This window comes from Schistocerca cancellata, chromosome 5 (assembly GCF_023864275.1).
Source record: "Schistocerca cancellata isolate TAMUIC-IGC-003103 chromosome 5, iqSchCanc2.1, whole genome shotgun sequence".
NCBI lineage: Eukaryota > Metazoa > Arthropoda > Insecta > Orthoptera > Acrididae > Schistocerca > Schistocerca cancellata.
The window spans coordinates 55640788-55656439 of NC_064630.1; the positions used below are offsets into that span (position 1 = coordinate 55640788).

A 15652-nucleotide genomic window follows, 5' to 3' on the forward strand; every position below is an offset into this window, starting at 1 on the left:
CCACGAATATGATGTTTCCCATTACTTTATTGCAACGAATCACACAGTTGAAAACGGATTTTCGAGTGATTCTCAATTTGCTGGTGCTCAGAAACGGCATATATACGTATAGGCTTGAACTGAATGTCAATATGTCGCCTCACAGCTCTGTGCTGAAGGGAGATGGCGTGCATGTGACGTAGGTGGCATTGTGACTGTGGTGTCACCGCCAGACACCACACTTGCTAGGTGGTAGCCTTTAAATCGGCCGTGGTCCGTTAGTATACGTTGGACCCGCGTGTCGCCACTATCAGTGATTGCAGACCGAGCAGGTCTAGTCTAGAGAGACTCCCCAACATTCGCCCCAATTGTACAGCCGACTTGGTTAGCGATGGGTCACTGCCTACATACGCTCTCATTTGGAGACGATAGTTTAGCATAGACTTCAGCTACGTCATTTGCTACGACCTAGCAAGGCGCCATATTCACTAATTAGAATTAATTCTGAACAGAGAATATTGTGAAACCTGTGCCGTCAAGAGCGACGTTCATGATTAATGGATTAAAGTTAAGTATCAAACTAATTACGTCCGCTTTCTGAATTCTAATTCCTTGTCATGTTCCAGACCTCACGTCAGTATAGTCCTTCCCTCCTCATGCCAGCCTGCGTGAGCTAAAACGCGTGCATTTTGGCCTCCTCTCGTAACACGGTGTTGGCTCTTCAGCCAACAAAACAGTGACATCTCGTTGGTCAACGCTCAGACGCACGCTCACAATATCTGACATGGTAGATATTGCTCTGCACGTTCTGAAAGACCCCCGAACGTGCTATTCCACGCTATGATGTGAGAAACACGGCACGCTCAACGCTGAACGTTCGTATGCACGGTCCGTGTGCAGACGGCTTAAGGCGTAACGAATCAGCCGTACGCGCGCACTGGGCTGATGTTTTTTTTTTGGCCGGCGAACTTACTTTAGGACCTTCCGCCGTCCCTATAATTTTGTCCCTTCAGACTACAGGCCTCGGGGACATCTCGTATGCGCCGATCCGTCGGAATGTTGAGGCTGTTGTGGATGCCGAAGGTGGCCTCGCTCGGCATCGGGCGGGTGTTTACACTACTTTGTCGAACGCGTGTAATTCCCGTCTGGCGGCCGGCGGCTGTTGTCGCCTGCGCGTGCCTGGCACGACGCCCGCGGCGGCGGCGGCGCGGACAAACGAGGGCGGCCGGTGACGGATGGCCGCCGCCGCCGCCGCCTCCGCCGCCGCGGGCGTCTATTTCCGCTAATTGCAGCGAAGGCACGCCGCACTTCCGGCCGGCGCGGGCCTCGGGGCGCAAACTACCTTGTCCACAGAAATACGGCGCTGTCCGCAGATGGACACGCCGCCTGCTTCTCACACTGCACCACACCAGTGGGAGCGTGTTAGGAAACGCTCAGAAACCGTAAGAATACGAGAAGAGCCGTTCCCGTACGCGATCTGAACGCGGACGCGATTTTCAGCGTGGTTCGCCAGCAGGCAGAAACATTGACACGAGACGTACACTATCTGATCGAAAGTGACCGGACATCTCTATGTAATTTACAATGAAATGAACACCCTTACCTGCTTACAGGCGTTGACATACGAGGTGCATTCAAGTTCTAAGGCCTCCGATTTTTTTTTTCTAATTAACTACTCTCCCGAAATCGATGAAACTGGCGTTACTTCTCGACGTAATCGCCCTGCAGACGTACACGTTTTTCACAACGCTGACGCCATGATTCCATGGCAGCGGCGAAGGCTTCTTTAGGAGTCTGTTTTGACCACTGGAGAATCGCTGAGGCAATAGCAGCACGACTGGTGAATGTGCGGCCACGGAGAGTGTCTTTCACTGTTGGAAAAAGCCAAAAGTCATTAGGAGCCAGTTCAGGTGAGTAGGGAGCATGAGGAATCACTTCAAAGTTGTTAACACGAAGAAACTGTTGCGTCACGTTAGCTCGATGTGCGGGTGCGTTGTCTTGGTGAAACAGCACACGCGCAGCCCTTCGCGGACGTTTTTGTTGCAGTGCAGGAAAGAATTTGTTCTTCAAAACATTTTCGTAGGATGCACCTGTTACCGTAGTGCCCTTTGGAACGCAGTGGGTAAGGATTACGCCCTCGCTGTCCCAGAACATGGACACCATCATTTTTTCAGCACTGGCGGTTACCCGAAATTTTTTTGGTGGCGGTAAATCTGTGTGCTTCCATTGAGCTGACTGGCTCTTTGTTTCTGGATTGAAAAATGGCATCCACGTCTCATCCATTGACACAACCGACGAAAAGAAAGTCCCATTCATGCTGACGTTGCGCGTCAACATTGCTTGGCAACATGCCATACGGGCAGCCGTGTGGTCGTCCGTCAGCATTCGTGGCACCCACCTGGATGACACTTTTCGCATTTTCAGGTCGTCATGCAGGATTGTGTGCACAGAACCCACAGAAATACCAACTCTGGAGGCGATCAGTTCAACAATCATTCGGCGATCGCCCAAAACAATTCTCTTCACTTTCTCGATCATGTCGTCAGACCGGCTTGTGCGAGCCCGAGGTTGTTTCGGTTTGTTGTCACACGATGTTCTGCCTTCATTAAACTGTCGAACCCACGAAGGCACTTTCGACACATCCATAACTCCATCACCACATGTCTCCTTCAACTGTCGATGAATTTCAATTGGTTTCACACCACGCAAATTCAGAAAACGAATGATTGCACGCTGTTCAAGTAAGGAAAACGTCGCCATTTTAAGTATTTAAAACAGTTCTCATTCTCGCCGCTGGCGGTAAAATTCCATCTGCCGTACGGTGCTGCCATCTCTGGGACGTATTGACAACGAACGCGGCCTCATTTTAAAACAATGCGCATGTTTCTCTCTCTTTCCAGTCCGGAGAAAAAAAATCGGAGGCCTTAGAACTTGAATACGCCTCGTACATCGGCGGGGACAGATGAAAATGTGTGCCCCGACCGGCACTCGAACCCGGTATCTCCTGCTTACATGGCAGACGCTCGCATAGAGGATATCGCGACTGCAGGGATTTATCTCTGGCACGCCTCCCGCGAAACCCACATTTTCAACGTATTGTCCCGCACTACATTCGTAGTGCCCCCGCCCATTATACTCATTACTCGCGGCGCGTTGCCGATTCCCGTAAGAGTTCGGGCTTTGTTTGTGCATTCGGTAGCTCAGATGGATAGAGCGTCTGCCATGTAAGCAGGAGATCCCGGGTTCGAGTCCCGGTCGGGGCACACATTTTCATCTGTCCCCGTCGACGTATATCAACGCCTGTAAGCAGCTAAGGGTGTTCATTTCATTGTAAATTCATTCTAACGAGCTGCTTGGTCACCGATGGTATCTGTTCTTTCGGACCTGTCCGAAAGAACAGATACCATCTTAGTAAATATCTCTATGTAACGACCACGAGAGGCAGATCTCCCATTATAGAAGGGGGCGGAGCATATTCTCAGTAGAGAAACGGCGATAACAGAGTGGGTCTGTTGGGAGAGCTGAGTCAGCATATTTAGCACTGAAGGATGTGCAGATGAGGTCTTGCAAGATCCAGGATGATGAGCTAAAATCGGTCTGTAAATTTAAATACCTGGGGTCGTACATACAGAAGGACGAAGGACTGGAAAGCGAGATACAACACCGAATAAATTGCGGTTGGAACAACTGGAGGAACATGAGTGGAGTGTTGTGCGACAAGAAGGGGAGAATTGGGTTGAAAGGGAAAGTGTACAAGTCGGTGGTAAGGCCTGCTACGATGTACGGGGCAGAGACATGGCCAATCACAGTAGCCCAGGAAAGGAAGATGGAAGTGGTGGAAATGAGGATGCTGAAGTGGATGTGTGGGGTAACAAGGAAGGACAGGATTAGAAATGAATTTGTTAGAGGAGCTGACCCATGGGGAAAAAGATACAAGAGAGCAGACTAAGGTGGAACGGACACTTAAAGAGAAAAGGGTAAGAGTAGATCGGAAACAGAGTTGAAGATATAAAGATTGAAGAAGCGAGAAGATGAGGTGGAAGGATAAGATATCCGGGGACCTAAGGGAGAAAGGATGGAAGAAGGAAGAGGTAATGGATAGAGTACTATGGAGGAGAAGGATCCAGACGAGCAACGCCGACCCTACGTGACGTGGGACAAGGCGACGATAAAGAAGAAGAAGAAGAAGAAGAAGAAGAAGTTGGGAGAGCTGAGTCACTGTACATCAATATCTGTATGATCATACAGCAATTCACAATTAAGTGAATTCAGCAATTCACTCTGGCAGAGGGTTCGTCAAACCATCTTCAACCTGTTTTTCTACCGCTCCACTCTCGAGGAGCGTATCGAAAAATAAACACTTAAATCTTTTCATGGGCGCTCTGATTTCTCTTATTTTATCATGATGATCATTCCTTCCTTTGTAGTCGGCGCCAACAAAATATTTTCACACTCTAACGGCAAAGATCGTGATTAAAATTTCGTGCGAAGATCCTGCCACAGCGAAAATCGTCTTTCCTTTGATGACTGCCAACCCCAAATCGCGTATCACGCCGGTGACACCTCTCTTCCCCTATTTCGCAATAATACAAAACGAGCTGCCCTCCGCTGAACTTTTACGACGTGCTCCGTCAGTTACACCTGATGTGGATCCCACACCGCACAGCAGTGCTCCAGAAGAGGGCGGACAAGCGTAGTATAAGTAGTGTCTTTGGTATACCTATTGCATCTTCTAAGTATTCTGTCAATAAATCGTAGTTTTTGGTTTGCTTTCCCTACAAAATTATCTATGTCATCGTTCCAACGTACATTATTCGCAGCTATAATCAATAAGTATGTAGTTGAATTTACAGCTGTAGATTTGTGTGTTGTGTTCAGTAGTGGTAGGTAGTGGTAAGGTCTTATGGGTCCAAACTGCTGAAGTTATCGGTCCTTGTATTCTGTAACCGATATCAGCAGATTCCTTTTAGTTCAAAATGGTTCAAATGGCTCTGAGCACTATGGGACTTAACATTTGAGGTCATCAGTCCCCTAGAACTTAGAACTACTTAAACCTAAGGACATCACACACAGCCATGCCCGAGACAGGATTCGAACCTGTGACTGTAGCGGTCGCGCTGTTCCGGACTGAAGCGCCTAGAACCGCTAGGCCACACCGTCCGGCTGTGGACTGTTGATGAATGGAAACATGCTGACTGGTCGGACGAGTTTCGTATCAGATTGTATCGAGCGGATGGAAGTGTACGGATATGGAGACAAGCTCATGAATGCGTCGACCCTGGATGATGACAGGGGACTGTTCAAGCTCTGTGTGGGACGTGTGCAGCTGAAGTGATTTGGGACCCCTGATACGTCTAGATACGATTGTGACAGGTGACACTTACGTAAGCATCCTGCCTGATCACCTGCATCCATTCATGTCCATTATGTATTCCGACGGACTTCGGCAATTCCAGCAGAACAAGGCGACACCCCACACGTCCAGAATAACAGAGTGGCTCCAGGAACACTCTTCTGAGTTTCAGCACCTCCGCTGTCCACCGAACTGCCCAGAGATGAACATTATTGAGGATATGAATGGTGGGCTCCATGTGGTTCCAAAGTTGTGCAGCGACCGTAAACCATAAAATTACGAAATAGGCAGCAACCACTCCCAAAATCTTGTTTTATTTATTCAATTTGCAGATCGATTTCAACTGATTAACAGCCATCATCGGTGCTTTCAACGAGTAGTAATACTGTCTTCAGCACACGTCAAACATAAAGTGATCACTTTATGGTTGACCTGTGCTTAAGACAGTATTACTACTCAGGGCACATATTCGTTGAAACGACAGATAATGGCTGTTAATCAGTTGAAAGAGATTTGCAAAAGTGAATAAATAAAACAAGATTTTGCGACTGGGTGCTGCTTATTTGGTAATTTTATTATTGAGCATATCTGAGATGCCTTGGAACGTGCTGTTCAGAAGAGATTTCCATCGCTCGTACTCTTACGGACAGCCCTGCAGGATTCATGGTGTCAGTTCCTTCCAGTACTACTTGAGACATTAGTCGATCCATGCCACGTCGTGTTGCGGCACCTCTGCATGATCGCGGGGGCCCTACACGATATTAGCCAGGTGTACCAGTTTCTTTGGCTCTTCATTGTACAGGGTTATTACAAATGATTGAAGCGATTTCACAGCTCTACAATAACTTTATTATTTGAGATATTTTCACAATGCTTTGCACACACATACAAAAACTCGAAAAGTTTTTTTAGGCATTCACAAATGTTCGATATGTGCCCCTTTAGTGATTCGGCAGACATCAAGCCAATATTCAAGTTCCTCCCACACTCGGCGCAGCATGTCCCCATCAATGAGTTCGAAAGCATCGTTGATGCGAGCTCGCAGTTCTGGCACGTTTCTTCGTAGAGGAGGTTTAATTACTGAATCTTTCACATAACCCCACAGAAAGAAATCGCATGGGGTTAAGTCGGGAGAGCGTGAAGGCCATTACATGAATTACTGATCGTGATCTCCACCACGACCGACATGACTTTGTCATCGGGTGTCAGGGCTTGTAGCAATTGTAAACGGTAAGGCTTCTGCTTTAGCCTTTTCCGTAAGATTTTCCAAACCGTCGGCTGTGGTATGTTTAGCTCCCTGCTTGCTTTATTCGTCGACTTCCGCGGGCTACGCTTGAAACTTGCCCGCACGCGTTCAACCGTTTCTTCGCTCACTGCAGGCCGACCCGTTGATTTCCCTTTACAGAGGCATCCAGAAGCTTTAAACTGCGCATACCATCGCCGAATGAAGTTAGCAGTTGGTGGATCTTTGTTGAACTTGGTCCTGAAGTGTCGTTGGACTGTTATGACTGACTGATGTGAGTGCATTTCAAGCACGACATACGCTTTCTCGGCTCCTGTCGCCATTTTGTCTCACTGCGCTCTCGAGCGCTCTGGCGGCAGAAACCTGAAGTGCGGCTTCAGCCGAACAAAACTTTATGAGTTTCTCTACGTATCTGTAGTGTGTCGTGACCATATGTCAATGAATGGAGCTACAGTGAATTTATGAAATCGCTTCAATCATTTGTAATATCCCTTTTCCAGTGCAGAACAGTGTTGTCCGTTGTCATAGACATGGCCGGCCTGTGTGACCGTGCGGTTCTAGGCGCTTCAGTCTGGAACCGCGTGACCGCTACGGTCGTAGGTTCGAATCCTGCCTCGGGCATGGGTGTGTGTCATGTCCTTAGGTTAGTTAGGTTTAAGTAGTTCTAAGTTCTAGGGGACTGATGACCACAGATGTCGAGTCCCATAGTGCTCAGAGCCGTTTGAACCATTTTTTTGTCATAGACATGTATCAGATATTTCGACGCGTGCGCTCTCTCTCGTGTGTGTGTGTGTGTGTGTGTTGTGGTGGTCACAGAACGTAACCTTCCTGCCCCCACTCAGCAGCAGCAGCAGCAGCAGCAGCAGCAACTGGACCTGATACATGAGTGATTCATGGTTGATGACTTGTTGCAGGTGTGGTTCCAGAACGCGAGAGCCAAGTGGCGTCGCATGGTGCTGAAGCAGGAAGGCAAAGGAGGCGGTGGTGACAAGTGCGGGGGCGGCGACTCTGGCCTGGACGCCTACCAGGCAGCGGCGGCTGCGGCCGCGGCGGCCGACTACCACCGGCAGGGGCCCATCAGCCCGCCCTTCATGCTGGGCACCAGCCCCTCGCCTCTCGAGTGCTCTTAGGCCGCCCAGCACACACCGACCGCGCCTCCAGTCCCCGGCGCCAAGCCCGGACCGCACCGGACGTATTTCAAGACTGACCGAGCGTTGCCCGGCGACACTCGGCAGCACTCCGCACAGTGACGTCACGTCACCGACAGGAGCATCTCTCTTCGGCTCAGATACAGAGAATGCGGTGGTGAAACTACGCAGTCCATCGGTCTTAATCTAGTTTAACCGACAGTCGATAGCTCTCGAACGAACTATAAGAAGCAAGATGCACATTCTGTCGACAGTCGCAACAGTGTCCGGTGTCGGCCAAAGAAAAATTGGCCTAAGTTCTTCGAGAGACCTGCAGCTAACCAGTGGAGCTCATCGTATCTACATGAAGAGACTGGTACTGATCGCGTAAAAATATTTAACTTACGCATTAATAAAATCCAGGTTCATCACCTCATGATCCGCCTCGGAGCCAAATCGTTTTCAACACATCCGCACTCACTCACCAACGGAATGTTTGCTGTTCGTGATTCTTCCATTGCAGTACCAGGTAGTACTGCAATACCAGACAGTTGAGTGATGTCCGACCTCAACAGCCGGGTGATGAAATTGCGGCTTGAGGCGCAAATACCACATGAAGCAAGCATTGAGGGTATCAGTATCGATGGCCACACCATTGCACCTAGCGGAACAAAATATCGCTGATAAGAAATAGTTCGTTCCTGAAACCCATCAGTGTAATCCAGTTGTGCGGAATATCTGCAGAATCTTTCAGACGCTGTGAAGAAGGGAGAAGACTATAGTTAGTCTTAACACGTATTAACAACATTATCATTCCAGCTCTTTTCTGGTTTGAAGGCCAGCTATAAGCCTTCGTTTTGATGATCGGACTGGAGAATCCAAGACTGTGCGACGAACAACTGTCATCCTAAAGTATCCACTGACAGTCCAGGCGCCGAGACATTAAGCTTTAATACGAAGAAGAAAGATGGTGAAGACATTTAACTACGAAATACTGATGTTACACGAACGAACAGGCTTCCGTAATAACATTGTGTAGCACACGTGTGCGTTCACCTTATTTATTAATTGTTATCAACTGAGAAATTGGTTTTATAGTAATCCTGAACGAGAGAATATTGTGCAAGGAATAGTTACGAAATTTCATTGATGTCAATCTACTGTAAAATTTCTATTAATTTACTGAAGATAACATCTAGATATCTAAGATGTATCCGATAGTGCACCTTCATTAAATTACCCAAAATAAGAATGCAATTTAGAACGTGTAAATAATAAAAGTCACAAGAGAAATTTCATATTGACGCCAAGAGTAATTCATACTTTGTTGTGCTGTTTTCGATTACGTTATAAAACAATTCGTTTGGGATTACTATGAAATTCAGTCTATTGTGATACATAAATGAGCGTGTGTAGTTTTCTTTTTACGATACTCCCGACGAAAATGGTTTGTGTGCAACAGTGAACAAAGAAGATCCATTGGATTACAGTAGTTCGACAAAAAAGGCAACGAATTTATGGACACTTGGTGAAATTGTGAACGCCGTGCATTCATGTGTAAATATCGGAAAAAAACAACGTACGGATTTTTATAACTGTCTATTTAATTTAATGACATTACTCCATGTAAATTCGGATGAAGAACGTGTCTTCATGTATAATAGATTCCTTGAGTGATATGAAAATGATAGAACCGGCGCCAGTTGGAATAGGTCTACCTCACAAACCTAACACTGATTTTATATGTGCATACTATTGCAGTTACTATTATTTAGGGCCTATTCACTTGGGATTTTTCATATCTTTTTGTTAAATAATTTGTCAAAGGAAATAATTATAATGTAAATTTTGAAACATGGTTTATGCAAGAAATTTCCTATCACCTTTCCCTCTTTACGCTGTGGATAATTTTACGACACTACGAATATTCTTCTCTTGCAAAAAGGCTACATCCCACTATGATCATAATCGTAAGTATTTATCACATCTAGTTTATTAATAACTGTTACATGAATATATCATGATATTCGAATGGAGGTGGCTAATCTTTCTTAGCGAAGCAATAAAGTTCTATTGTTAAAGTTTCATACAAAATTTATGTCAGAGTTATTTTTCTGTGAAATGCCTACATTAACAAGATGACACGACATAACTATCACTTCTCAGTCCACATGATATGCCCTGAAAAATGTCCTTGTTGTAAAACACCTTAAAACTTATAACATTATGTTAAATTTAAAATAAATTATGACATGACTGGGATGATTGGAAATAGTAGTACAATTCACAGGCAATTTCGCTAGATGAGTTCATCATGTCAAGTACATCACTCACACTACACACTTCCACACTCTTCAAACGTTGGCAGACTTCAAAGGCAACTGAAAAGATTTCTCAGACTCGACGAGAACTAGATCATCAATGTAAATGTCCATCATCCCATAGGCAGCATGGACAAAGACGCTGAACAACGTCATTAAATGCGGCGAGATGTACTACGCAGATGAAGACTGAGTGTTGCGGCATAGCTAAGTAATGTATTTCTCTTTATGGTTGAAAGTCAACAAATAACGAAACTATACGAACAACACCCATCAGATATACAAAGACAGCTCCCTTACAGCTTTTAAGATTGGCTAGAATTCATCACCGGCGGGGGTGGTCGAGCGGTTCTAGGCGCTACAGTCTGGAAACGTGCGACGACTACGGTCGCATGACCTCAGCAGTTAAGTTCCAGTGCTCAGAGCCATTTGAACCATTTTTTTAGAGTTCCTCATATTGAAATACGTAAAAAGATACAATTAAGAATAAGAAAACAATAACTCATGGATTACATAGTTGTATTACAATAGATGTTTAGTGTTTTGGTCTTAATGGGGGATGCTACAGAGGACAGTTCAAGACGTGCCACGGAACAAAAAGACTACGTGTGTGTGTGTGTGTGTGTGTGTGTGTGTGTGTGTGTGTGTGTGTGTGTGTGTGTGTGTGTGCGGTTTACATACTGTGACAACTTTTAAGGAGAACAAGGGTAAGCAGAATTGACATTTGACATAAAGAGAATTCAGAATTCATCCTCTACTTTTTTTTTACCGTTAAACGTAGATTGTTGAATTCAACCATCGTCGTGCATCCACTGAAGATGATTTTCATTCAGGACATTTAAAGTCTGTACTACCAACGACATTGTAGTAAAGTCACGCATGTATTCACAACAGATAGCCGACTTCATTAACAAAAATGGTTCAAATGGCTCTGAGCACTATGGGACTTAACATCCGAGGTCATCAGTCCCCTAGAATTTAGAACTGCTTAAAACTAACTAACCTAAGGACATCACACACATCCATGCCCGAGGCAGTATTCGAACCAGAGACCGTAGCAGTCGCGCGGTTTCAGACTGAAGCACTTCGTTAACACTGCAGATGTCTTGACAGATGGTGTGCATCAGATAATATACTATTTTGGGTGTAATAAAATTTTCCACTCTACGGATGTTGAATCTTTTAACTGTCACACAAATTATAATCAACATTGCTCAGAATTGTATACGCTTGGTTGAACACTGTATCAGTAATTTAATCAGGTGATACGAGTACATATATCTCCGGTAATTGGGCCTTGAAAATGGCGGAAAATCGATTTCATGGATAATCAACAGTTAAAGTACACAGTAATGTATTCGGGTTGCTCGAAAACAAAAATTAATTACGAATAAGCAATTAAAATAATATTTACAATAAATTCTACTTTAAACAGCATAGTATGTGAGAAAATACAGTACTTAGAAAGCATACAGTAGGATCCAGTTTCATGAAACAAAATCTTCTTGAATTGTTTTCTGCCTCACTGAGGTGGCCCGTCTTTTACATATCGCACTGAGAATTTTACACATCACCAACTTGTCAGAAAGGGGAGCGTCTTCTTGCTGTTCCAAGTAGTCCAGTAACCATTTGGTCTATTGAAGGACTGATGTATAACATGACTGATGTATAACATGACTGAATACTATTTCCGGAATTAGAGCAGAGTGTTCATCTTTGTCATGGTCTTTCACCTCCTCCGATTTCTCTTGTAATCACTGAGTAATAGCACTTGTCACTCAACATCTCATAGTCTAACTCTGTGCGGTCGATGTCAAACCATTAAGAATAATATTTTCTTTGTCATACCCTGGAGTACTTTCCAAAACAGCAGCTAATATTGCTGATGAGCAGTCTTCTTCGTCATCAGAAATTACTGACTTCAACAAGTTTAGGATTAGTTTTCCGTGACATGGCTGCAGTTGCTTTTTTACCTTTCACCACGCCTTCGAGGCTTTATAGATTACGTCTAGTACAGTTGTTTCCAAAACGTTTGAGACTTGCTGCCCTGACCGGTAAGCTCTTGTAGCCGGCTTCCTCTGTAACTTTTCTTCATGGCAGCGATGACACCCTGATCCATCCTGAACAAGGCTGTTACATTAGGGGATAAATATTTTAGGAATACGATTTCAGAACATTTTCGTTCAGAGTCCGATGGCACAGTGTCCAGTAACAATACAGGGCTTGCAGGTAGACCGTTCAGCCTTAAATGTTCTCGAACATGTGGTTCAAATGGTTCAAATGGCTCTGAGCACTATGGGACTCAACTGCTGTGGTCATAAGTCCCCTGGAACTTAGAACTACTTAAACCTAACTAACCTAAGGACAGCACACAACACCCAGCCATCACGAGGCAGAGAAAATCCCTGACCCCGCCGGGAATCGAACCCGGGAACCCGGGCGTGGGAAGCGAGAACGCTACCGCACGACCACGAGATGCGGGCTCGAACATGTGGTATAAAGCAATTACGGAACCATGTTTGAAATATTGTGCAGTCGGTCCAGGTCCCTTTCCGATGAAAAATGGACAAGTAAATCGTAAATTTCTCTTGCTTTGAAACAGCGCGGTTATTTAGCTTTACCTAATACAACAAGCTTTATTTTAGGGGATCCCGTGCGATTAGCACAACACAACACAGTTATTCTTTCCTTGCTTGATGCATAACCAAATGCTGTACACTCTGTCTCGAAGACTACTGTCTTTGTTGGTAGACGATTCCAGATCAACGCGGTTTCGTCCGCATTGTACAATTGTCTCAGTGCTAGATTTTCTTGTGCAATAAACTCCAGGAAATGATTACAAAATTGAGAAGCAGCCTTATCATCCACACTTGCATTTTCTCTTTGGACGGTAATCTCCCGGATACCATGACGCTCTTTGAATCTTGTTTATCAGCCAGAAGATGCATTAAAATCTCCTTGAGTCCCCAAGAAGTTTCAGAATAACTGGGCCTGTTTTTGCGGCTATTGGTCCAGATAATTGTATGCCCTTTGCTCGTCTCTGTTGAAACCATTCCAATACGGCTTGTAACAGTTCTGCGTATGTAGACATTTTCATAGCTTTCCGCTTTCGCCGGCCGGAGTGGCCGAGCGGTTAAAGGCGCTACAGTCTGGAACCGCACGACCGCTACTGTCGCAGGTTCGAATCCTGCCTCGGGCATGGATGTGTGTAATGTTCTCAGTTTAGTTAGGTTTAAGTAGTTCTAAGTTCTAGGGGACTTATGACCACAGCAGTTGAGTCCCATAGTGCTCAGAGCCATTTGAACCTTCCCGCTTTCAGAAACCTTCATATGAGTCAGAATTGCTAGCAAAATGAATTATTTTGTCGTTGTTTTTCCGAATATCACGGTTGTAGTTTGTCACATTGTAAATCAATGCCAGATCTCGTATCGCAGTACTGCTGTCTTCGATTTTGTGTTTTATTTCCAGGTTCTGCGGTTTTATTTTTAAGATACTGTTCGGCACTAACGGAAACCAATGCTGATTTTATGCAACTACAGTCAGGCGCATGCAATGTTGAGAAACACACTGATTGCCACACTGTAACGTGAGCTTATCGCTCACCCGTGATCACTTCCGGGTTAAAGAAGAAATTTCAGCAAAAAGAGAGAAAATATGGGAGAGTTACGTCTGGATAACCCACGAAACAAATAATTTGGCCACGAATATTCGACAGTTTACTACCAAGGGTGATTCTTGTTAACGTTTAAAAGCCCCGAAAGCGACGTAGATTACGCTGAGACAAATAATTTAATATAAGGCACATAGGGCTGCAAATGCCAGGAAATACCCCAAGAGTGGATGACAAATTTTGAACATGTGACGTCACTAGCTGACGTACCTAGCCCCACCTGCAGCGGTTCGTCGTGTCGCTGGTAGGGGGCAGTGCTACACATCACTCCGCTAGGCTACACTTCGTGTTCCTAAGTGTAAACCGATTCACCATAGTCTCGTATTACCACAATCGCGAGCAATGCCCTGTCACATCGGATAATGAAACAACGAAAACAAAGTACCCTAGTGGACCTATGTGTAGCATTGCCCCCTACCGACGAGGGTAGAACTGACAAACCCAACCGCGGTATGTACGGTGAGGTATGTTACCCGGTGAAATCACATGATCAATATTTGTCATCGACTTTTGGGGTGTCCTCCCACATTTGCGGCCCCATGTGTCATATCAAATTACTTGGCTTATCTACATTGCTTTGTGGGTTTTTGAACGTTAATGAAATCACCGGTATATACGAAGGGGTACGAAAAAGAAACCGAACTTATTTTTAACTTACTTTTTTAACTTCTTTATTCAAATTTTAAGCACAAAGCTTCAATCTCCATCAAAGTAGTTTCCACTTGAACTAATGCAGTTGTCTATTCCTTTATTCCATTTTCAAAACATTGTTTAAATTCATCTAATGTGATGTTTGACAGCGAACTCGATACCGCCTCAGATGTGTTCCATCCCGTGCAGATTTGCACACTTTTGTGGGCAAGACATCAACGTGAGTTCACTCTCATGTTTCTCAAACAACTGAAGCTCGATTCTGGTCTTGTGACATGGACACTTAACCTGGTGGAGGGAGCATGCCATTACCGTCGGGAAGACGGAGGGATGCAGGTGGTCCACAATCATGTTTACATAGCCCTATCCTGCTTTACAGTGTGGATAAGTCTCCAACCTCCACATGGACGTTCAGCCTCTTTCTGCCTGACTCGTTGTTGTAGGGTCCTACCACTTTTTCATAAAAGCTTACGACCATAGCACGCAAACAGAGGACCAGCTTCGGCGTTTGTGAGATACTTGTTCCGAGTCGGCGGCCCGTAACAACCTGCCCTTTGTCAGAGTCGCTTACGTCACTGCATTTCCCGATTTGATTTTTGTTCTGTTTATACAAAGTGTTACGGGTACAAGTGGAAACATTTTTATTAGTGATTGAAGACAGTGTACTGAACAACATTACGAGGTGTGGCTAGAAAAAAACCGGACTGATGCTGGAAAAAACATTTATTTACAATTATTTACAATTTCATGTTATCTACTTCAATGTGCTCTCCTCCTCGGTCTCTACACCGCTCCATACGAATTTTCCAGTGTTCATAGCAATGCTGCAGATCATTTTCGGTAAGTCCATACATTACTTCCGTCGCTTTTTCTTTTACTGCTTCAACAGTCTCAAATCTAGTTCCTTTCAAAGCTGACTTGACTTTAGGGAAAAGAAAAAAGTCACAGGGGGCCAAATCAGGTGAGTAGGGTGGATGATCTAAGATGGGAATGTTGTGTTTTGCCAAAAACGTCTTCACTGACAACGCACTGTGAGCTGGGGCATTGTCTTGGTGAAGGATCCATGACTTTTTTCTCCACAAATCGTTCCGTTTTCTCCGTACTCGCTCACGTAGGGTAGCCAGGACGCTAATGTAGTAATGCTGATTCACTGTTTGTCCCTCTGGTACCCAATCAATGTGCACAATCCCTTTGATGTCAAAAAAAAACAATCATCATTGCCTTGAATTTCGATTTTGACATTCGTGCTTTTTTTGTCGTGGAGAACCAGGAGTTTTCCAATGCATCGATTGGCGTTTAGTTTCGGGA

The 15652-nt window shown here is 45.0% G+C and overlaps 1 protein-coding gene and 1 non-coding gene across 2 annotated transcripts in view; both read left to right on the forward strand.

Annotated features, from left to right (window-relative positions):
• Positions 1–9197, forward strand: part of LOC126188361 (protein apterous-like) — a gene marked incomplete at its 5' end in the record, with an annotated part of 351323 nt that extends 342126 nt beyond the window's left edge. The window contains one exon of the mRNA XM_049929960.1: positions 7490–9197. Within this exon, the coding sequence (XP_049785917.1) occupies positions 7490–7705 (216 nt within the window). The remainder of the gene's footprint in view (positions 1–7489) is intronic.
• Positions 3168–3242, forward strand: Trnat-ugu (transfer RNA threonine (anticodon UGU)). The gene has a single exon. It is a non-coding gene; the product is annotated as a tRNA-Thr (tRNA).
• Positions 9198–15652: the final 6455 nt, after the last annotated feature.